This window comes from Diadema antillarum, unplaced genomic scaffold (assembly GCF_040938485.1).
Source record: "Diadema antillarum isolate AM-2024a unplaced genomic scaffold, OU_Dant_1.0 seq00002242_RagTag, whole genome shotgun sequence".
In the NCBI taxonomy this organism is placed as follows: domain Eukaryota; kingdom Metazoa; phylum Echinodermata; class Echinoidea; order Diadematoida; family Diadematidae; genus Diadema; species Diadema antillarum.
Genome location: NW_027272871.1, coordinates 1 through 25,299, shown reverse-complemented (window position 1 = coordinate 25,299; position 25,299 = coordinate 1). Strand labels below are relative to the sequence as shown.

The 25,299-nt window shown below is 39.3% G+C and overlaps 1 protein-coding gene across 1 annotated transcript; it reads left to right on the top strand.

Annotated features, from left to right (window-relative positions):
- The first annotated feature begins 184 nt into the window (after positions 1–184).
- Positions 185–16,799, top strand: LOC139714347 (fizzy-related protein homolog). The gene is made up of 12 exons (XM_071626055.1): positions 185–207; positions 5,897–6,492; positions 7,580–7,751; positions 9,310–9,520; positions 10,047–10,230; positions 11,223–11,288; positions 12,541–12,643; positions 13,327–13,505; positions 14,293–14,526; positions 15,109–15,213; positions 15,688–15,780; positions 16,552–16,799. The coding sequence occupies exons 2-12, from the start codon at positions 6,418–6,420 to the stop codon at positions 16,591–16,593; spliced, it is 1,464 nt and encodes a 487-aa protein (XP_071482156.1). The 5' UTR covers positions 185–207; positions 5,897–6,417; the 3' UTR covers positions 16,594–16,799.
- Positions 16,800–25,299: the final 8,500 nt, after the last annotated feature.

Genomic DNA, 25,299 nt, shown 5'->3' with positions numbered 1-25,299 from the left:
GCCAAGGCATGGTGGATAACATGCCTTACCTTGTAAATAATGGTTGCTAGGCAAAACAGCTGTCGCTAGAAGTGCGATGAACCGTGTAACAACCCTGATGCAAGTGCGCGTGCGCATATTGATGAAGTGGAGTACGAGTTAGACTGATTCAAAACATGCCGCGTGGGGGCAGTGTTGAGAAAAATAGTGATCCAGCGATTTCAAATGGTGAGTAAAATATCGAGAATCATTAATTTGTAGGCGTGTCCAGTATCTTTTAGGGGAGTAAATTGATCACATTATGGTTCCTAGACTCTAGAGATTAGGGAGAATAAGTGATATTGTTTTTGGTGGTTATTTTATTCTGTAACACGAGCTTTGCTTTGTTGGTGGCTCCTACAGGAAATCGAGTGGAAGGAGTGTCATGTCGTTTGCACTGCACTGCACCACTGTGAGCTGTTCTGTGTGGAGCTGTACAGATGCATTGTACATTCTACTGTAACCTGTGTATTAAAGGCATAAAGCCAGGCCAGCTGCCAATAAATACCAGGCAAAGCCTCTTTGGCAAATGACTGATGTATGCCCTAATATGCTAGATCTAAAAACTAAAAAAACTAACTAACTAACTAGATGTTAATTACGTTTAGATTTAGTGTCACGTCACAGTATAATAAGTATGGTTGGGGCACCACCTATCGGCAGGGCACCTTCCCATCGGCACCCTGCGTATCATGGCTGTTTGCGTATAGAACGAAAAGGTACGCGCAGGATTAAGTGTCATTAGCTATAAAGACAATAAAAACGAAGAAACGAAAATCAAACTCAAACAAACCAAGCAGCAAGCTAAAAATTACACATCCGCTCAGTAACGACGCATGGCTGTGAAATTCACGTGTATTACCTATTATGGCCTGTGAAATTCACGTGTATTACCTATGCTGTGAAATTCACGTGTATACCTATGGAGGGGAGGGGGTGCCGATCGCATGGTTCCCTTTTTAGCTGCGCGAAGAAAACGGAACGCACGCACTAAAATTGCGCTCTTTTAAAACGGAGATTCATAATCAACGAGACGGCCACGACATTCAAAACTGCAGTATTTATGGCATATTTGAGGTAAGAATTAGGCGGATTTGTGATATATTTTTAGAATAAACAAGCTACAGATCCTTAGGGTGACGATACGTGGTACCCCCAACCTAGCCCCGGAGACCGCGCCGCCAGGCGCGGTCCTGGCAGCTTCCCCGCAGTTTTGCTTATGTTAGTTCAAGTATTCTGTGCGCTTGTGCAAGTGATTGTGAATTCTGTGAACATCGGTGAGCTGCTAATAAGACATTTTGTGCATCACAAGCAATGAAATGCATCAAACAGTCACCGATGATAGTCATTTAGGTTTCATCGACCCATGTAAGTATTCCTAGTAGTTTCTGTTGAAAAATTAAGGAAATATAGCGCCGCAAAGGCACCCGTTTGTTCAACATGAAGATCTTTCATGGGAGCACGGCGCAGCCGCCACACGCGTGTGGCGGCTGTCGCAGTTACCCCCAACCCTACATGTACATTGTACGTGTGTTAGTGAGGTGCGGGTAGTGAGGTGCCCGCACCTCGCCAGGCCCCAGCCAGGGGCCCGAATACGGCCACCCGGCTGAAAATTGTTAAAAGCGCACTAAGCACAAAATTATGCCCGGGACTGTGTTCAGTATCCCTTAAAACACTTGGAACTTGGCAATGTTAATAGTTTTATACCACAAACAAGCAAAATGTGGTGAAAAATGAGCAGTTTTTTGGCAATAATTTGAAATTCATATTAGGAATACGTGTAAAAGTATCATCACGATCACCTGCACGCATCTTTTACGTGCTTGTCATGATCATGGGAGCATCACATTCACCCGCACACGTCTTTTACATGTATGTGCCTTGTATGGGAGGGCAGGTGGCGAGTTGCGGGCCCGTTCCTTCGCGCGCAACTTTTTCGGATCGTTCGCGTTTGAGGACAATAGCTGCAAATTTTCGGTATCGAACAGTAAATTTGTGGTTCCATCGGAATCTTCAGCATTTTTCCAGTATGCAAATGGAATTTTCTAGAATTTCATTGACGAAATGTAATTCAAATGTGCATAAACATTAACTATGGAGAGGTGCGGGTCACCCAAGTATACTCATCAACGAGAGTTGTAGGCCGTAGCGGCGTAGGGTCTACCTATTTTTAGATCTGACATTTTTTATTATTACTGCTCCCAGTGGTCAATAGTCGCGTGGGATGGGGCATGTTCTGGAACATTTAAACATTGAATACAAGTCAAGAGGATAACTACATGTAGAGTAAAACCCCTTGTTTTCAGCCACCCTCCAGAATCTGGACACAACACTTATCACAAGCCAGCAAATGTTGTCACAACACAGCAAATGTTGTCACAACACATGCATATCACATCATTTCACATACTGGCACTGTTGTTCACAAATGGAAAGGGCCTTAGTCACGTCCAAAAAAATAAACAAAATAAAAAATCTAGAATCCCATATTTCGCCATGAAAAATGCAGAATTGGCCCAACTTTTCCAAAGTGTGGGCATATTAAGTTCCGTACTGAAGAATGGGTGTCACCCAAAAAGTGCTAAAAAATTATGAAACATGCTCTTCTGTTGCGAGATTTTTTTGCTTATAAATTGCGAGCTTGATGTTATCCTAAAAAAAACACACACACACACACACTCAAAAGGAAAACAAAATCTCCATACGTGCCGATGCCCAGATTAAATGTACAGGGGTTGAATGCAAGTGCTGGCTCGCCAGAATAAGTCAGATCGCAGTTTCACTGTGCGCATGAACAGAAAAAGGTCATTTGTTCCAACAGGCGCATTGGTTTTAAAATTCACTAATAAGCGTTTGTGATGGAAGGATTACTCATGCAATCCATTTAAAATGGTGCTTGCCAGCACATCCACCTGACAGAAAAATTGGTATAACTTGGTAATGTAAATAGAAAGAGATTGTTAATACATTCAGTGCAAAGTAATGAAATGGATGCTTTTCCAAGTATTATTTATCTGGTCTACACAAGTTTGTTCTTTATTTGAACAGGATTGATGAATCCCGTGAATTATTACATAAAGCTCATGCGCCGAAAACAAGTGCAGTGCCCCCTAACCGACTGAAAAAAAAAGAAAGGTCATTTGTACCAATGTGCCCATGGGCTAACTCAAACTGGCTTATTCGGACTCCAGTGGGTACCGCAATGTCTCTGATACAAACTTACGCCAACAAGGTATGACGTGGCACATTTTTTAGCAGCATAGCGCATCCAGATTCTTGAGAAGCTGGATGGATTCTGGTGGATTATCAACGTGTTAATATTTCGGGATTTTGTGAGATTTTATGATGTATTCAACAAAATCAACACTACAACAAGTAGCTTGATATAGTTAACATGTTGTTGTATATATGATTTTGTATCTATTGAGTTGAACAGAAAAGTTGCAGAGAAGCGTAAAGGTGCATAGTCCCGGTAGTGTAGAGGGCGCTGTTGATGATACTGCCGATCATCATTAGCATTGATACAAAGATTACCAAAGTTGAGCTGTCATCAAGAGAAAAGTGTGTAGGTGTTGCTACATGTAAGTTGAGTTGCCTTCATTGTCTTCTCTGCGCATCGGGCAGTTTATAGTAATGCCAGGGTGCGTGCATATACATGTATGTGCTTCTTATTATGACTTCACAAAAGAAGTTTGCTAAAGCTCTCATCCCTCCCAGCGCCAGCCAGGTCATGAGCCGAACTGTGATCGGACCACTGATTACAGTGGATCGGACTTCTTTGAACTCGGGGAAGTGGGTCACAGCGTAATTGCGCTAAAACGGAGTTGATAGCGTAGGTCTGTATAGGAAACTTGCGCCGTGCACCCGCTTATGCATAAACCACTGGGACCATGTGCCTTCAAGTGTGTGAACTGAAGACTAGTGGTTTTACTTTATTAGGGGGATACATGTAAATAACGTGACAAACAGGAGGGAAAAAATGAAGAAAATCCTCATGATTAATACACTTACAAGGTTGTAGTCGTAAACATCTAGTTATTGTTAACACATACATTGTATAATTGCCATTCTCTGGATTTTTGTGCTTTTCAATGGGAGAACGGGCAGTTGTTTGAAATGATGAGCTTGCGCCAGTGCACAGTAAAAAAGTATCACTTGGGTTTATTGCCGAGAATTCCACAGGTATATTGCGAGTCAACAATCTGAATGCGGGATATGACTCTGCAGTAATTTCTGCCTTGAGTGAAATAAAATCAGGGTGAAACTCAGGGATATTTTCTAAGTATACAAGGTATTGCTAATCAAAAAGAAGGTGGTCCGTGAGTAGTCAACTATTCATGTACAAATTTGTAGTTGTACAGTAAGCCCTTAGAAGACATTTAGTGAAAATGCCCTGGCCCCTATGTCTACTGATAGAGACTATCACTATCCATCCCTAGACTGCACTCGAGTGCAGTACAAAGTGTTTTTATTTCTATAAATTTGTATAGACTAGGTACATGCACAGTAGACCCAGACATAAAAATCTGTTTCTTCGGAGGAATCCTTATCATTTTTTTTTTTTTTTAATTAAAACTTTTATGGCTGTCCATAGTAGACAGACGGAAGCGAGTCCTACAATGTATGCGTCACTGAAGGGGGACTTTTAACCACTGTCCCTACAGGCTGTATGTTGAATTGAGTGAGGTACCTCACCTTTCTCAATTGATCTACGGTAATCAGTCATAGTGCACACCAGCTGTGTGAAGTATTAAAGACTTGAGTGGAATTTTTATGGAAAAGGACACGGCTACGCCGTTGTAGTCTACCAACTCGTTGACATGCTAGTAATACATATATGTCCATACGCTATTAGACATGTGGTAATAGCGAAAAGTAATGTACATGTACATTAATGTGCATGTGTTGCACCAGTTTCTATACAGTTTGCTTGTTGTTTCTTGGCTGCCATGTCAGCAGTAGTAATTATTGCAGCTTATTGTGATAGCAAAATTCCTCATGAAAAAAGACCCCAAGTTTTATAAAAGAATTCCTAAGTTGGTCATGTTCTTCCTTCCAGATGTGCAACTGGTGATTTTGTTCTTGCTATCAACACTAATGAATGCATGTACATAATATATATATAAAACATTGAATAGATTCAGCGGGAAAATTTGTTAATAGCTCTCCTAACCTGTCCAAATGGCAAAAGTGAATACCAACATCAGTGCCCAGTTATTATGGCTTTTATGGGAGCAAATATCAGAGCAACATTACAGTGGGAAAGAGAAGATTTGAAAACAAGCAAACAAACAATGAAAGTGCACCTCTTCCTTGTCAGAGTTCAAATATCCTCATGCAGAGATACTTGGCAAACTATTGTGAAATTACTCACGCATGTACAGTACAGTAAGTAGGCTTCCTCGTGTGTGACTACAATGTACATATGTACGATGTTTACACACTGATCAAAGGTCATCTAGTACAGACAGGGACAAGTGCAGACCTGCCACTTCTGGCGGCATATTTCAATAGACATACTACAAATTTATGAAGTGTAGAGTTATAAAGTCTTGTGACAAGTTGAATATAGCACAGACCTACCAGGCTAGGAGTATGTGACTTTGGTGTAGATGTATGTGTTTCCTGCTTTCATCTGACTTCATCACAATTACTAGAACCTCATACTAACTTAATTACTGAGTTTGCGCCATGATCAGTTTTATGCTGTACATATACAGTTACATCATCACAGATCATAATCTGTCCAAGAGGTTGGTGTGTTCTCTTGAGGAAGCACTGGGTACAAATGGATAGATATCATTTTCGAAAGGTTGAGTGTACATTGCTAACCAGATTTTTGTTGTTGTTGTTGTTGTTGTTGTTGTTGCATTTTCAGGTGCTGGAGGTCTGTTCAGACAGCAGAGCAACCATCACCCTTGCGCTGCTGTGTGTTGGTCCCACCCAGACAGCCAACCAATATCACGCTGCCTTCCTACAAAGTGTGCCTACAGGTAGCATCAATAGATCTTCCCTCTGCCTGCTGATTGGCCTTCGGATATCACAGAGCCAACCACCTGCCACTGTGCCACCGATACTGTAAGACCAGGGAATCAAGTGGTATACATAATCAGGATATCCAGAGAATTCAGTGAAGGATTAATCCTCAAATTGTAAAGTGGAACATCCTGCTCTGCATCAGCCATTGTCTGTGTTGTTCATTGAGGGGACTTTCCATTGTTTGGATAGCCTTAATTCCCAGTCTTTTTGTGATACTAGATTGACAAGCCTGGCACTTCTATTTTAATACCCCACTGGACAGTAGGGTGGTATTTAGAGGAAATTGGTTTGAACACTGATCTGTGCTCACCCAACCGTCATTGTCAAGAGCCGAGTGTATTGTCAGCGAGAGGACAAGACATGGAACCAGAGTTTGAGAGGCGTCTACTGAGGCAGAAAAATGGCCAATCTCCCCTTGGCTCACCAACAACCTTGGTAAGACAGTCTTTGAATCAAAGTGTTCCTTACTAATTTAAAAAATAGACCATTTGCATTCTTCTTTCCCTACAAAGATGATCACCATTTACATATGCTAGACATGCCTTTTCTACATATGTACTTTGTGAAGAAGGTGTGAATACCATCTTGTCCACGATGATAAAAGATAAAGCAGACAAGATTTGCACAGTCAGAAAAAAGAAGAAGAAATGTGTACAACTGTATGTCTTTATAGAAAGGATGATTAAATTTTGCCAATATTTTCAGAGATTATTTTTATTTCTTTGAATATTCTGCACTAAATAAATCCATTATTTTTCTAGAACTGCCCTTGTACAAATTACATGTACATGCATGTTCATGAGCTTCTGCTTTTTAAAACCAAATACAATGTACTTGTAACACAAAATGAGGGAGAGAAATTACAGCAGTTTTATCTACATTGTACAACGTATAATAGAGCCCGATAAGGCGGACTGCAAATCTGAAGTGTACATGTGCAGTATAGACACCCTATGTACATTTTCAAAGTTGGTGATAGTGTAACAATATCAGGGAATAATTTTCCTGGTATTGCATCGCAATTTGCTACTCCACTGCTTCACAAACTAACTTTTGTATAGTAGTTTTCTTCCATGGAAGTGTACAGGATACCATGTGAAATATTCTTCATCAGCTGAAATTGCTAATCAAATTTGAGTCCGAAAATTATTCCCTGAATGTATTGTACATGTACATGTACTGTATGTGCCGTCTTTGGTATCATTTTGTTTTCACTTGTATTGTTTGTAATAAAAAGGCATTGCATGTGGATTACCATTGTAGCAATAACAACAACAACAACTAGAAAAAATGGAACTGAAGATTTATTTTGCCAATAGAGAAAGAGTACATACATGTACAATTTATGTACATGATATGTACACATTTGCACACTGACAGTATATACAGTTGTATTTACCATGTAAAATGTCCCTTGGGGTGAAGTTTGTATGATGAATCAATGATCATGGCTTAACACCATATGTCATCTGACTTTTTTTTTTTCTTTTTCTTTTTTTCAATCAACTTAAATGTAATCCAGCCCATCTCTCCAGGCAAGGCAGCCTCTCCATCCAAGGACCGGTTCAGTGATCGCTTCATCCCCAGCCGGGCGGGCACAAACTGGCAGGTGGGCTTTGGCTCCATCCAGCCAGAGTCTGAGGAGACCCAGCCGGCTGGTAGGAGGGGTAAAGATACAGGAGAGTCTGGCAAAGGTGAGGAGAAAACTTTTTCAAAAGTTTTTTAGTTCATTTTATTTTGTTTTTCTTTTGTTTTGTTTTTTGTCATGTTTTGTTTTTCTTTCTTTTTATACACATATCTCTGTAGTATTGTTTGGTTTTATTTAATAGTACTGATGCTACCCAGATACTGCTAATTCTTGGATGAAGGGGGAGGCTGAATGATGTTTGAGAAAAAAACGAACAAGCAAAGCAAAACAATAAGAAACACAAACAATGTATAATTATGCTTTATCATTATGGTGTATGGTATACTGTATATCAATGAGTTAAAGGTGCACTTGTTTGTCGTAGTAATATTATGTTGTACCTTGTACAAGTGTGTAGAACCCATCACATGCAATGTACATGGCACATGTATAGTTGTACAACCTATTATTGGCAGTTCTCCCCTTCCCCCACCTCATGCACACATACAATTGTACAATGTATACTCTCTGTTCGTATGTTTGTAGAGGATTTGTCATCTGGGTTGTTTCAAATTTGATTGGCCTCTTGATTATTGTCGTTACTGCTGCCCCCATTGGTTATGTGAGAAATAAGGTTATGGCCACATATTTCTGTCTTTTAAAATCACAAACTACATATACAATGTAGATATTTTGGCTGCTGCTTGCATTTGATCCATGTACAATGTTTGTGTTAAGTTACAAAGTTATAGAGAATACAGCACAGAGAGGAACCACATAAAAAGGGACTGAAACACAGATTGGATGTTTTAATAAAAATTAGCTGAAACAAATGCTGACATGATGCTACCAATAAGGTAAGTGTAGCAGTGTGTGGACAGTGAATAACATGCACTGTGAGAAAAAAAATATCTGTCCCAAGAGGGACAGAAATAACAAACAAGACAGAGATGACTTGGAGCCGTGTTTTGACACTGAGCACCAAGTTATATTTGGAATTTGTTGTACGCAGAATGGAGACTTTATGGACATTCCAGGGTTGCATACATCAGGATAGTTCTCATCCAGTGCCCTTTTTAAAAAATTTGTTGAGACAGATTTATTCATTAATCATTCATTACCTCCACCAAGGGAGTAGATTATGTTTTCGTTACCCGTTGTTTGTCCGTGTGCAAAATATCTCAAAAAGTTGCAAACGGATTGGGATGAAACTTGCAGGAAAGGTTGAGAATGACACAAAGAATAGATGATTAAATTTTGGCAGTAAATCCGGAAACTTTTATGGATTTAATGAAGGATTTTCTATATTTTGGCAGGTAGGATCAGTGAACTTGACCCTACCTTGGAAGTTCATGCTGCATATTTTTTAGGTTTACGCGCACTAAAGTGCTTGCTCTACTGCGCACCGCACAGCTGAGGGTTGATGACGTTACTATAAAGCCTTCGTTGTTTGGGAATTTGGATGATTTTTAACATGCAATACAAATGGGTGGAAATCGCTGATCTCTGGAAGAACAGGATTATTGGTGGAAATTACAATGTAGCTGCCTGGCGGAGGTCTGCGCTCTCAGAGTGCTTCTCTAATGCATTTATGCATTTATTTGTTTGTTTGTTTTCGTTGTCAGACATGCTGGCATACCACTGTCTTCTCAAGAACGAGCTGCTGGGAGCCAACATCGACAAGATCAAGGACCCACAGTGCGAGGACCGACGGATGGTCAGCCCCCAGAAGGTCAAGCGGAATCTCTTCCAGTACAACGTCCAGGCCAAGAGGCCCAGCCTGGCACAGGGGGAGGACTCACCCCCATACTCTCTCTCGCCCATTGGAAACAAGAGGTAAAGCCGAGATGCTTGTCAGCTCCACCTTGATGATTTTAGTCTCTTTGCTCACTTGGCATTCTTCCAATATGCTCTTTCACTTTGCTCTTTTATTTCATATCATTTTATATTGCCTGGCAATGCTCATTTGTTTGCATTATGGTTTATTATTTTCTTCAGTTGCCTGTTTCTGCTATTAACTGTTTTTTTTTTTTATCACAAGCTCTGTTTCCCTGTTTACCTCTTCATTCTGTGGCTGTCAATGGATTATGGCTTGTATTTTCGGTCCGACTCTAGCAGTTATCTTGAATATTTTCAAAATCTTTAACTTCAAAGATACTGTACAACCCATACACTCATGTTATAGCTTGATTAATATCCATTGTAAATCTGTGTAATGGTTGACAGGATTTGTATCTGTTTTGTGTATGGTGGGTGCATTTGTTCTGATAAAATCTTGCATGTAATGTAGTATAGCTCCCTGGGAATAGTGCATGTTACCCTGCAAGCATTGATTCCATGCTCCGTATTTGCTCCCCTGCAGCCAGAAATTGCTGCGGTCGCCACGGAAACCGATGCGCAAGATCTCCAAGATTCCATTCAAAGTCCTGGACGCACCCGAGCTGCAAGACGACTTCTATCTCAACCTGGTGGACTGGTCATCAGGAAATATACTGAGCGTGGGTCTAGGGACCTGTGTCTACCTTTGGAGTGCATGCAATAGCCAGGTATAGTCTTTTGCATCCTTAAAATGAAAACATGGTTCTTGTAGGCCCACAGAACTGTTGATTATTGCTTTTAAATGTGAATGTATGCATGAGAAATGTAGGAAATAACAGCAATGACTCCGTAATTACAATGTCATTTGTCATTATAGATTAGTGACAAATCAAGCCACAACAATATCCACGTATCTGCTGTGCCAGAGTGAATCGCGAGCAACTTGAAAAAAAAAAATACAATTGCTAGGGCAAGATTGATTGTAATGCAGCATTTTATCTAACCGCAGTGCTGGATGGGAAGTGCTCTTCTATCTAAATAATCAATCAAAATAATTGTATACTTTGATCTCAAAATACTCCAAATCACCTCGTCATTCTGGCAAATTGCATCAGCCAGGTAAGTTTCTTGGTAGACCCTTTCAATGTATTGCATTTGCAAGCATATTCCAAATGGTGGAAAATGAATTTTTGGCCCTTCTGAAAACTATGTTTTTACCTTTTAACCCTTAATGTGTCCAAGCATGTACTTTAGTTTGCCGAGCCTTTTCATCAGCATTTATAGTCATCCGACCAATCTTGACCTAGTTACAGAATAGCAGGCCCACTCAGATATCTTTTACAACCACATCCTAATCACGAATAACACTTGGATTTTGTGACTCTAGGACAGTCCTTGGAGTGATTATTGTTTGTGTAGGATGTCATTTACTCCTTGCTGTAGGAAATGACAATCATTGCCATCATTGCGTAATCACAGGCATCAGATTTTGTCTGCAGCTTTAGACTCCAGTTGGAAATGTCAGTGACTTTTTAACACTTTATATTCCTATAATGTAAATGGAATGAAGTGATGAATAAATCTAATGACTAATGGGAGAAAAAAATAAATAATTGATCTTTCTGTTTCATGATTTACCTCTTTCTGTTCTTGTTATGTTTGTTTTCTCATTTTCATTTGTTGTTTTTCTGTGTGTGTTTTCCACTTTGAATTTGTCTAGGTCACAAGGTTATGTGATTTGTCGGGAGATGGAGACACGGTAACTTCAGTCTCATGGAATGAGAGGGTAAGTCCTGGGTGGAATAATCACCATCAGGCTTGCTTTTGTCGAGGCCATGCATACAGTCGTAAATACAGAAGGAAACTGCAATTGTTTCTCTCACATCCAGCCTGAAATCAAGGACTGCAGTAGCCAATGTAAAAGGGCTGCATTGCTATTTGTTTTGTAAGCGTACATTGTGGTATTTTTGTGGTATTAATTGTGATGTGTAGAACATTTGTAACTATTTCATGATATAATGATAAAAGTAACTAAATATGAGATGTGCTGGCGGGCAGTGAAGAAATGAGATGCGGCAAGTATGGTGGAAGATTCTCCTCCTGGGTACAGTTCAAGTCTTTCTATCAACTGGCGCAGCAAGTCATTCGAATGTTTAAAATGCTCTTTTTGTGTGACTGCCATGGCAATGAAAGTTTGGATGATTGCCGTGATTCAGGGTGTAGTCAAATTGTGTGATTGCTGTCTTTGTTAATAATACATTATGCCTATCACAAATATCATTCTCATGAAGTGTTTGGTGATTGATATGTAGATGAATAGCAACGATATATGTATTGGCAAATTGATAGGTAGGTAGATTATAAAATGAAATGTGTACTTTCCTGAAAGTTTATTCTTTCATTCTGATTGCATTGATGCCTTGATGTATTATATTGCATTATTTGATGACATGGTTAGCCATTGACATGTACTTGATTCAGAGAGATGGATAGATTTATAGATTGATAGATTGATAAATACATGGAAAGATTGATAGATTTGATAAAGAGATGGATAGATTGATAAAAAGATGGATAGATTGATATATTGATAAATTGAAAGAGAGATGGATAGATTGATAGATTGATAGATTGATAAAGAAATGGATAGATGGATAGATTGATAAATAGATCAATAGATGGATAGATAAAGTGATAGATAAATGTATAGTCTGATACAGGAGATAGATAGATTGATAAAGATATGGATAGATTGCTTAGTTGATAGATAGATAGATAGATAGATAGATAGATAGATAGATAGAGAGATAGATAGATAGATAGATAGATAGATAGATAGATAGATAGATAGATAGATGGATGGCTGGATGGATGGATGGATGGATGGATGGATGGATAGATAGATAGATAGATAGAAAGCAAGATAAATGGATATCCAGGTGGAGGATGAGATGAATGAGAAACAGACATAGAAAAACTATGGGTAAATAAAATGTTTCATGGTGGCCTCATGAAAATTTGTGCTTGTGTTTGCACAGGGCAACCTGGTGGCAGTGGGCACCCACAAAGGACTGGTCCAAGTGTGGGACTATGCAGCCCAGAAGAAACTCCATGCACTTGAGGGTCACTCCGCCCGTGTAGGTGAGTACACTTTGCCGATGACAATACACGTTTGTGTTGGTCATATGATTCTGAGGATTGCCACCAATTATTATAGTAGAAAATTGAGCAAAGAAAACAGGATTCCATTGGGATTTGAACCTGAGACCTCCGAATGCTAGCCTGGTGCTCTACCGACTGAGCTATAGAAAGCCCTAGTTCAGTGTTCATCACAGAAACCCTAGATTCTCAATGCTTGAATGGTCAGAAGCTATAGCAGTGTGTTTGTGTGACACACACATATGTGTACACACTTGAACCTGGCATAAACCTGAAGGATAATTCAACTTGGGGGTAAATGCGAGGGATCATGCAGTGATGCAGCTGTTTGATTATACTGAATTCTAAAATGTCTGTAGACTTAATACACGGTCCACCAGGATCCCCTACAGAACGAGTTAAAAGCACTATCTTATAATTATGAAGACAATTGGAGAGTGCTTGTCAGACAGTACTTTTGAAATCCTACACAGATCACAAATGTATATGAGTCAGAAAAACAGTTTTCCCTAGACTCTGTCAGTTTGCCTGTTTGTTTGTCTGTTTGTCTGTCTGTCCGTCTGTCTCTCTTTCATCTGTGAATCATTTATTTTCTCTCTCCCGCTCTGTCTATCTCCTACTATCTTTCTCTCTCTCTCTCTTAATCGCACTTTCTCACACTCCAGGTGCCCTGGCATGGAACGCCGACAGCCTCTCGTCCGGCAGCCGCGACCGCATGATTCTCCAGCGGGACATCCGAATGTCGGGGGTCACCAGGCAGCTCGGGGGTCATCGGCAAGAGGTGTGCGGTCTGAAGTGGTCCCCCGACCACCAGCACCTAGCGTCAGGCGGAAACGACAACAAGGTTTGTGTGTGTTTGGGTCCAAAAAAAGACAAAAAACCCCCCCAACAACAACAACAACAACAAGCAACAACAATGACATTGACTATGGCAGCACATGTCATCTGTGAAGTAATTATGGTTGTAATAAGCTCCTGGATAGAACACTGGCTTGGCTATTTTGAGCCAAATTTTCAGGAGGTTGTTCAGTACTGTGTATGTGATGCTGACCAAAGTGTAGCCTGGGATCTTTATATCCTTCATGTAGTATCTTACAGTGGAGCACAAATACAATGTTCAGTTTGGCTTGCAGAGCAGCCCTATACTGATTGCTAGAAATACAGTACAAAATATCTGTCAAATAAGGACATTTGATATACTAAATTTCATCTAACAAGGAGGAAATACATGTATTGTATGATATACATGAGATACACATGTTTTGTAGCTATAAGAATGTGTCAAAATATACAAGATACACATTTGTATAACTGAAGGACTACACATTTAATGTGATATTGTTTAAATGTGTGACAAAAATACCAATTGTTCTTTGGAGCAAGTTTGGTTACTCATTGCTCGCTATCTATCAACCTCATGTTGATTATGAGCCGCATACTAGTATCATGGAATAGAAAAGCCAACTTTTTATAAAAAAACACAACTAATGAATGGCACAATGAGAATGGAAACCCCCACAAACACAGGTAATCTGGAACAGAACAGAGATCAAAAAAAAAGAAAAGAAAAGGGAAAAACATGCAATATTTTGTATTTTTGAGAAGTCGTTTGCTGCTGTTCCTCCTTGCAGCTGTTTGTGTGGAACCACTCAAGTACATCGCCCGTCCAGCAGTACACAGAACACAGCGCAGCGGTCAAGGCAATCGCCTGGTCTCCTCACCAGCATGGCCTGCTAGCGTCGGGCGGGGGCACGGCTGACCGCTGCATCCGCTTCTGGAACACGCTGACCGGTCAGCCGCTCAACTACGTGGACACAGTCTCACAAGTATGCAACCTGGCCTGGTCTAAGCACGACAATGAATTGGTGAGTAAAGGGCTTGCATTCGTATTGCAGTTTTATCATTAAAGATATTGTATGCTTTGCCTATCATATTTTCTCTTTAAAGTTTTGTAATGATCATGAATGTTGGTAGTAGATATCGATTGGAAATACATCTGTATACTGAGGTATGAATAAGAGTAATGCTCTCTGAAACTTGAAGAAAGAAGTGGACATAGAACCACTTCTATCATGTATCAATATCGTGTCTTATCAAAGGAGAGTTATTGCTTGAAGAGATCATTCTTTGTTTCTTCTAAAGATGCTTTTGTTTTCATTACACAGGCAACTCCAGTTATAACAATGTTCTCAGGATTGGCAGTTTTCTTTCGTTTTGTTAAAATTTTGTTATAGCCAAACTAGAAAAGTTTGTCAAGATGCTATATAGGTTATGATTTGGACCAGACTTTTAACTTCATTGCAACATAATTTCGTTATAACCATGTTCATTGTATTGTGAGTGCACTGTAGTTCACAAGTTTGCCCTGTTTGGGTTTTTGGTTTGGACTATTTTGTAAGCTAATACAAGTTTCTTGCGTGGTATGTATCTCTCCTTGTATCATACAGGTCAGTACACATGGCTACTCTCAGAATCAAATTCTTGTGTGGAAGTACCCCTCCCTGGTTCAAGTTGCCAAACTAACTGGACACACGTACAGGGTCTTGTACCTGGTGAGTGAACCTGGTTTTTTTCCTTTGTATTTACTTGCCTCGCCTACTACTATTTGCGAGTCTTAATTGTCATGACAATGTACTATTTTCTGAATTTCTTTGTGAATTTCTGTGAATTTCTTTGTGAGTGATGTTTACTTTTCTATGCATTTTTTGCATAAACTGTGTTTAAGAAAAAAAAATGAATGGTGAAAATGGAATTTAGGAATCAAATTAGCCTTATGGACATATTCTCAGGGCCTTCTCTTGAGAATGTGGCTTCTGTGTCACTTTTTAGATGCTGGTGAAGATAATGATAGTGATCTTGAAGACAGCAACAAAAATATATTTTGTAGGCTCTAATTTTAAGATTACAGGACTGTTATCTCTAATCATACAAGTTTAAGATATGTGTTAGGTCTATTATCTCCTGGTGGTAATCCAAGTGTGCAAAATGATATTACCCTTATGTCTTGACCTTTCTTTGTACTGCAGGCTGTCTCACCAGATGGAGAAGCGATAGTAACAGGAGCAGGCGATGAAACACTGCGCTTCTGGAACGTCTTCAGCAAATCAAGGTCAACCAAGGTAGGTTTGGTCTTAAAAGCTTGCTTGTAGAAAAACAAAAACACACAAAAATTGGCCATAGGGTGTAGCTGACAATTAATTGTATCTCCCTATGTTTGTCATCACTAGTAGTTTCCCAAATGAAGAATGTAAAGACAGAGTGCAAGTGTGTGCATATGACAAAAAGGTCATTATTTTACAATACATCATGATATTTTCAGCATAAGATGAATGCCGATTGGCCTTCTAAGGATTCATGGAGTGCATCTATCTCTGTTTGTGAACCCAGAATAAAAAAAAATGAAAAAGCAAAACACAAAACTGGAATTTGCTCTATTTATTTAATTCCATGTCGTGGTGGTAGAACTAATAAGTACACTATATAGGTATGTGCCCATTTGTGCATATTGTATTTTTGTGTGCATATGTAACAGGTATTTAAATTGGTACTGTAAAAGTGGAAATTTTTGCGGTGTTGTAATTTTTGCCCATTTCGCGCAACCAGAAACTAGTGCGAAAATAAAAGCATGCGAATATTTTTGCTTGCCATATGTTCCAGTAGTTGATGTCTTAAGTCCGCGGAATTAAAAACATGCAAAACTCTTCTTACCCATCGGAGTGCGAAAAATTAGGCGCACGAAAATATCCACTTTTACAGTAAATTCCCACTGAAAATAACAGGAAAAATAGATCATCAAAATCATACTGGATGAATACCATAGCGATGAATGCTGTATGACAAATGTTGATGCTTTTTCCTTTATATTGTTTGATGTCTCATCTTCCCCTCAGGAATCCAAGTCTGTGCTCAATCTCTTCAATCACATAAGATGAACAATACCGGAGTGGTAGGATGGATCGCATCCCAAACTGCTCCCGTGTCATCACTTGGTTACAACTGCTTGAACACTCGGCCGCTTCACACAACTCGTCACTGCAGCAATGGATGTCATCGCTGCGCCAGACTGAGTTGCCATAGAGAGTTTCAGTTGTATGAACAACTTTACAGACAGCTGCACTTTGCTGCATTTTGAAGTCAAATTTTCGTTGACACCGTACCATTTTTTTTTCACGTGGATGATCGCCCTCTTGTGGGAAGCACTGCTGAAGAATGCAGCCGATATAGCCAGAGAAACCAAACACATGGATGACTTTGTTGGAGGAATCAAATAGTGATGTACACCTATGTAACCGGAGGAAGTCGCACGCCAATGCATGCCTCTGCAAAGCTGTGGGCAGGCCACACACCTCGCATATGTTTAGATGCGAATGATTCACTTATAAAGTGCAGTTACGCTGCTTATAGTTGGGGATGTTTTTGCCAAGATGCTTTCTGCATGGGCAAGCTTTCCACAACTAATTTTTCCAAAGGGAGGGGGTTGGGAAGGTAAATTTTAGAAATGTTTATACACAAGCCACTTATTTTGGTCTTTGAATGGAGATCATGTGTCCTCTGAATTCTTGTTGCTTGTTTTGGGGTTTGGGCTGCGAAAAGAGGAAAATCACCATAAAATCAATGTCATTTGAAAATTAGAGGAATGTTTAGATTGAGGAAATCACACCCTCCTTCGAAGGCAGTCACTGAGTCTGAAGAAAAAAGAAACAAATTGTGCAATTATGGAATTGCTTTTATTTTTCACTGACTGTCTTTTAATTTTTTTCTCTCTCTTTCCTTTGAAATCGTGCCTCAGGAATTGATGCGAACTTGGATCATGAAGCCAATTTAATTTGTTTTGTTCTTACGTATGAAGTCAGCAATTTCTTTTCACATTCTTTTGTGACAGCCATATAATGTTTTAATTTGTAACTAAATTCATGGATCCTTTCAAGTATATTGTTTTTCCTTCCTTTTTTTTTTTAATCATGTGGATAATTTTAGATAGTCCAAGGATGGGAGATTTTGCCAAATGCGGGAATTCTGAGAAATTATGATTTTGAGTTGACTGATTTTGATTTTTCTCATCATGATGAAGTTGAGTTTTAACCTTTCAATATTGATTTGAGAAAAAGTTAGAAGAAACTTCTCAAAGCAAAGTTAAGCACAAGAGATCCTTAGCTCAGAAAAAAAAAAGAAGTATGGCTGTATCACTGCGAACAGAATAGGCCTAATGCCCATCCATCTTTGCTTTTTGCAATACACTGTTGAAAGAATGCAAAGATTCAATTGTAAAGGCAGGGCTCGACACTAACTTTATTTTTCGGTGGCCCGATGGGGCCACCAAAATCATCAATTTCAAATTTTTGGTGGCCCGAGAGAAAAATTTGGTGGCCCGAAAAAAAAAAAAACATTGATAAAAGTCCATTTTTTAAAAAATAAGTCGCACACTCACTGCATGTATTTATGCATTTCCGGCGCAAAAAGTTACGAATTTATTGACACACTTTTCAAAAAATGTTGGTGGCCCAAGGTGGGCCACCAAATTTGCCCTTTTCTGAAATTTGGTGGCCCGACTTTCATTTTTGGTGGCCCCGGGCCACCGGGCCACCGTTAGTGTCGAGCCCTGGTAAAGGGTATAAAAGCAGGTTAGATGCGGTGACTTCATTTCAGTAAGGAGTGGGATGATTCCACCTGAACACAAGGGACATGGGGTGGAAAAAAGATGGCGATCTGTAGTAATAGGTCACTTGATTTGAAACCACACAGTCACAAGTAACAACTATATGAAAATTTCATCAAGTACTGGACAAATGTCCAGAATATGGTGCCCATTGTGAAGTCCTTTAAAGGCAAACGGGCCCAGTATACAGGAGGACACTATTGCACAGCATGGCTTACATTGCATATTCAAATGTAACTGTTGCAGAATGCCAGTGACATCACTTGCAAAACAACTTCTCCACCTGTGATATACATAAAATACCATTATTTTCCTAAAGTATTGCATTCCTCCGTGGTTCTTCTCAGTTTACACCATTTTTTTTTTTACATCTCTATGTGGTTCTTATAACCTTCAAGCAATAGGGAATTTGATTCTGAAAACACATGATATTGCACCTTTGACTAGTACATATATATAAAAAGCAAGCGATAAATCATATCCTTAAAAACCATGCATATGATTTAGTCGAGAGACTTGTAAAAGGTCATAGATACACAATTACATAGCAGTCAAGAGTTTTATTTAGTGCAGTTTTTGATGTCGCTGTTTCTAGGTTACAGAATATGCTGGCATCAGGAAGCCACACTACAACTTTTATTCCATGTTTTATCTACGCTGCTCTCGACAAAATACTTTCCTCATGAAGCTGTGCTGAAGATAAGGGCATAAGATTTGAATGTGCTTCTATAAGAGAAAGCCATTTAAAAACAAAAGTAAAGCTAGCAGTCTCAAACCCACAAATCTTGCACAAGACCAAGTTTTATTAAAACCGCTGAAGTACATTTCTATGTAGGGAGGTGGAATATCAATTTCTATGAGTTTGTCTGAGGAAAAATTATTTGGTTTTGATTAAATCTTATGCATTTTCATTTGTTTTTTTTTTCTTATTTTGATTTTTATATGAAATTCTGTAGTCATTTAGTCAACTGTGTGTATTCATTTCTTTTTGTTAAAGCCTTGCCACTGACATACAAATGTTACATGCTCAATTCTTCTTGTTACAAGAGCTTGATCAGGATGATATTGTGCAATGGTTTTCGAGTGACTGTACTCCTGGAGCATGGAATGCACTCGAGGACCATTTCTTTTGTCTGAGCATTGTTTAGTGTTTGTGAGCATTGCTCAGATCACATTCAATACTCAGCTCCCAACACACAAAGCCCATGAGTTGATCAGTAGCTTTCAAGATGAACATATTATTTAATTGTAGAGTGGATTCCACGGGGGGATAATTGAGCATAAGTTATATGTGTGAATCATTTCTTCCTTAGAGCATTCTTTGGTGTGTGTAATCTGTGGCCAGTTCACATTACAAAGTTAATTTCAACACGCTCACGTCCTTTGATGGGTCGACAACTCTTCAGGATAGATGCGTAGGTCGTCTATCAATCTTTTCATGATGCAGCCATTGTTAAAAAAAAGTATTATGTATCTTGTGCACCTATAATATTCATGCCATGTAACGCTAATGTGTAAATATCAAACTGATTACTCGATATATCTTTCATTCTAATCATTTGGCTTTCTGTTGAAACTGTGTAGCATGTCTGTGTGTCACCATGTTTTTGGTTTGGTTTTTTTTTTTCTTCTTTTTTGCTTTTGTTAGAATGTGTCTGTCTATCTGTCTGTCTGTCTGTGTGTCTGTGTCTGTGGGAATGGAAATAGAAGTGAAATTTGGGCAGGGTGTCTACTGTTAGGTTTGTGAGTGTGTGTGCATCTGTGTACACTGTTTATCATAACAAATACAGCATTATATATATTATTATTATTATTACTATTAATTATTAGTATTATTACTATTAATTATTAGTATTATTATTACTATTATTATTATCATTATTATTACTATTAATTATTAGTATTATTATTACTATTATTATTATCATTATTATTATTATCATCATTATTAATTATTATTACTATTAATTATTATTATTATTATTATTATTATTATTATTATTATTATTATTATTATTATTATTATTATTAATCATTATTATTATTGTTATATGTTATTATTATTAGTAGTATATTATTATGTACCATTATATTCTTAATCCTTTGTGTGCTTTGAGTGCTGAGTGACACACTGTCCAAAATCCCTAGAAAAGAAAGGGGTCTTGTACTTGTATCAGTGATAGATCTGCTGCGAAGAAATGGTGGCAATCCGTACGCGACTTTTCCAGTAATACAGTGCACTCCCGTTATAGTGCACACTGTTATAACGACATTCCAATTTACAACGAAGTAGAAGTTCCGGCCGTGAATTTATCCACTCTTTGTTCTTCACTGTTTATTACTGTTTGAAATTTCAATATAACGAAAGAAACTTGCCAGTCCCGAGGACTTCGTTACAACGGGAGTCCACTGTAGTGCAAACCAACAAGTATAAAAGAAAAGGGGGGGGGGGGGGGGAGGAGGCCTGCTCTAACACGATCAGTGTCAATAGAAAATTAATTTCATTTGGGTCCATGCTGCAGCTTCCTTGTGATACTACAGAGTAAATCAAACCACACACACACAAATGAAAAAAAAAAAAAACCAAACAACTATACGCATGCTAGAGAGTTTGTTTAAATGGAGCCCGTGAAGATTTAAAACACTCAAATTTAACTCATTTAATTCATTTTAACTCATTAAACTGCATGCTTCATTTCGTACCTGTCACTTATGACACACAAACACACTCACACACACTCACATACACACAGACACACAACCGCACACGAAAATATTGGGGTTAGATGACTCGCTTGAAATGACCACTAAAGGAGAGAGATCAACACTTTCAAGTGTGATAGACCATCTTGTATTTAATTGTAAGTCTCATATTTACACGTCCATAAATATAAGCTTTTCTGGAGTACTGTTCTTCGTTCTGTTAGGCCTGAATAGTTTTGTGTACGACTAACGTTTGTGCAAATAATACATGTAAACAAAAATCAATAAAAGGCAAAAAGTGTACGAAAAGATAGTGACAGCATATACATATACACGTATAATTCGTATAAATCTCGATTTTCATACTCTGTACATTGTACACAGAATATTTCTTCTGATATTGAAGTGAAGAAAATGAATTTTAAACGCCATACTATTCTGCTCTTCCACAACACACCTTATTACCAGAAGGTTCAGTTCATCCGATCTCTTCCTATATTTGTTTTACACAGAAAATCACTATCAGAGATGAACAAAATACACCACAACCCACAGACAAGGACGATGCACTTGCTACGGCTACCCACATCCCAGGGCCCCATTTCATAAAAGATGTTAGGATAGCAACTCTTTCTGGAATGGCAATTTTCCCATCGCAACATCCAATCAAGAACCTGAATTCTCGTTACCATGACAACTGCCACTCCAAGAAGAGTTGCCACAATATCAACTTTTTTTTATGAAATGGGACTCAGATTCGCACTTCTCAATTGCCATAAATGATTATCAAGTTGGAAATATTATATTAGAAATTATTTCAGAGACTCCAAAGAAATCGTGAGCAGTCATATTTTGTCGAGTTATAAGTTGTTATGAATAATTATGTCTTCGTACTCTATTATTTCCGACAGTCATGACACCAATGCGACTAGGCATTCGACCTTCCCGAGTGTCCCTAAAATATTACAAAGGCCTTGTGACACATAACATTTATAACGCAATCTACAGTCTCGTTCTCTTTAGTATCCAAATGTACTACCGTACATCTTTCAATAATATAGATGTACAACGTATAAGTGTTTAAGCAAAACATCACTATCAGGACCAAGTGCAAACATGTTTGTTTTGTTTTCTTTTGTTTTTTTAATATTTTGTTTGGTGATTCCCTCTACTGCCATTTCAGTGTGTCAGGAACTTTGTTGTTGTTTCGTATCTCGCTGAAAGTATTTATTTACTGGGTGATATATGAACTGTATTAAGATAAATCACTCTTTTTACTTTTTTTTCTCGTTTGTATGAATCGTGCGCAATGCATGGTGAGAGTCAAAACGTGACGAACATTTTTTTTTTTCTGTGTATGTGCAGACGAAATGGACTGATCATATTAACGTGACATTGTCAACTACTGTAGGTTTCTCTTGATATATACATTTTGTAGCATTTTCTTTGGATGAGTGCAAAACTAGAATAATCTTTACACATTTTCACTGGACAAAGTCGTTTGAGATATCAGTTTGTGCATCGAAAAAAGAACCGAGACACAACATTTCATTATCTCCAGAAGCGTTTGGTCAAAAGAGGAATCTCTACTGCAGCTGTATCATGAACTGCCTGCTATGCTTTTCAGCCAATATTTCAACAACATCATCATCATCATCATCATCAACAACAACAACAACAACAACAACAACAACAACATCATCATCATCATCACATGAATGCTCTTTATGTTTCCTTGTTGCAGTTGTTATTGATTATTCAGAAATAATGTACAAACACCAATAACCGATTTGACACGTGAAGTCGTGTCAAGTAAGGTTAGGCGTCATATTATTATATTCTTTTCATTCTCCACTGCTTGAATTGATCTGTTTTTTTTTTGTTTGTTTTTTTTTTGCTAAGGTAATACTTAGAAAAAACAGAAACATACACGGACACACACACACTCACTCACGTACAAAGGAAACCGGAAGTTACGGCTATAGGGTCTAACGGTCTAGGGATGGCGGCACAATATGCCGAGTAGAAAAATAATTGTGACGAAACTCAGAACAAAAGTCATCCATCTCCCGGGCCTGACATTGGAGGCGCTGCCTTCCCCGTCTCCAACGACGTCTGGAAGAAAAGTGTGAAAAAGCATAGATTAGATCTAACCCAGCCATTGCTGCCGAGAGAATGTCATGCAACTTACCAATAGGGTTAAACGTAACGAAACTTTGCCACAAATACATGCAGAGAAACCGTGTTACAGTGTATATAAATGATTTCGCTTACAACGAGGTATCGCTTTTAACGAGGTGAATACGTCTGTCCCGATTTTCTCGTGACTGTATTTAGCTGCCCTTTTCTGTACCATTACAACGAGGTACCAGACATAGCACGGTAAAGTCATTTAGTATAAGAGTGGGAGTTTAAGATTTCTGAACATTAGAAATAAAGAAGTTGTTAGTCTTTTTGGATGTATCTATATTTAGTAGTGATGTAATGCATTTGCAACGTATCTTATGACGTCTATCTTTGTGTGATATATCAAAAGTTAATTACACACAAACACACACACACACACACACACACACACACACCAAGGTGTTACACTATCCGAAGTCTATATGACACTCAGCGTTAGTCTGCTATTTAATAAAGAGGGGATGGTTGGAAGTAGATGAAAATAAGGGATGGGTGCAAAGTCAGGTTGTTTACATAATGACGTGATGATAGGTCTATCATGCAACGGGCTGTTAATGGGTTACGAACACACACACTTATCGTATATCATGTATACTCACAACACAGTATTATGAATAACGACAACAGATGGCCGATGGCCTTGAGGTTAGAAGAGTTTGGAGAAAAGTGTGAAGAACAGGGCGGCAAGACCAACAAATATGGAGATGTTAGAGGCGGCCAGTCGATTTCCGGAACCTGAAAAGTATTACGATTATACACACAGTTATTGAATACACTGCACAACGTGCTCAAAATACTCTATAGTGCGTGTCACTTCCACTTCAAAAAGCAATCTACCCAGTACATGCTACACTGTATGTGAATTCAGCCAATGCAGAACAATGTAGGTCTTGTTATCTCTTAATAAAAAAGATATGAAGGCCTAAAATGCTCGACTTGATACTGATTTAACGTAAGGGTATGATTGTTTCCAATAATATTCTTTCACGTTGTGGATTGGATATTTCAATTCATTTAATCACTTTCGTGCAATAATTGTTGTTGTTTTGTTTTGTTTTCGATCACAGAGTTTTCAAAAGCCTCTTGATCTCTAACTTTAAAACTGGCTCTGAAATCACTGTCACATTGAAAAGACTTAAGTTTCTGTTTCTTTCTAAAAACTGAAAAATGTTTTGAGGGAGGTGTGTGCAATGGAAAGAGTAGGTTATGAAAAATGCTTGGGCATTACATCATCATGGATCATACTACATTCAGTTAGGACAAAGACAACTTGTTATTCAGGTGACTTGCACAATGGGGTAGGCACACTGTTACATCATGAATGTGAAACCTGGTTAGATAACAATTGAGGTACAAGGTATAATAGGGACAATGATAGATGACAACATAAATGACAGGGCTAGACCGTATGAGGGCACACTTACTGCATTCCATGACACACGTCTTGGAGCTGATGAAGGGCGTGAGGGTGTGTTGGGAAAGCTGGCCGTTCGTCACCGCGCCCCCGTCACCTCTCGGCAGAAGAAGGAAGGCGCATCCATTGTCCTCGTTATCGGTGAAGACAAAGTCCTGGTGTTCAGAGGGAGGAGGAGGAAGAGGAGGAGGAGGAGGAGGAGGAGGAAGAGGAGGAGGAGGAGGAGGGGGGAGGAGGAGGAGGAGGAGGGAGGAGGAGGAAGGAGGGGAAGGAGGAGGAGGAGGGAGGAGGAGGAGGAGGAGGAGGAGGAGGGAAGAGGGAGGAGGAAGGAGGAGGAGGGAGGAGGAGGAGGGAGGAGGAGGGAGGAGGAGGAGGGAGGAGAAGGAGAGAGGAGAGGGAGGAGGAGGAGGGAGGAGGAGGAGGGAGGAGGAGAGGAGGGAAGAGGGAGGAGGAAGGAGGAGGAGGAGGAGAGGAGGGAGGAGGAGGGAGGAGGAGGAGGGAGGAGGAGGAGGGAGGAGGAGGGAGGAGGAGGGAGGGAGGAGGAGGAGGGAGGAGGAGGGAGGAGGGAGGAGGGAGGGAGGAGGAGGAGGAGGGAGGGAGGAGGAGGAAGAGGAGGAGGGGGGAGGAGGAGGAGGAGGGAGGAGGAGGAGGAGGAGGAGGAAGAGGGAGGAGGAAGGA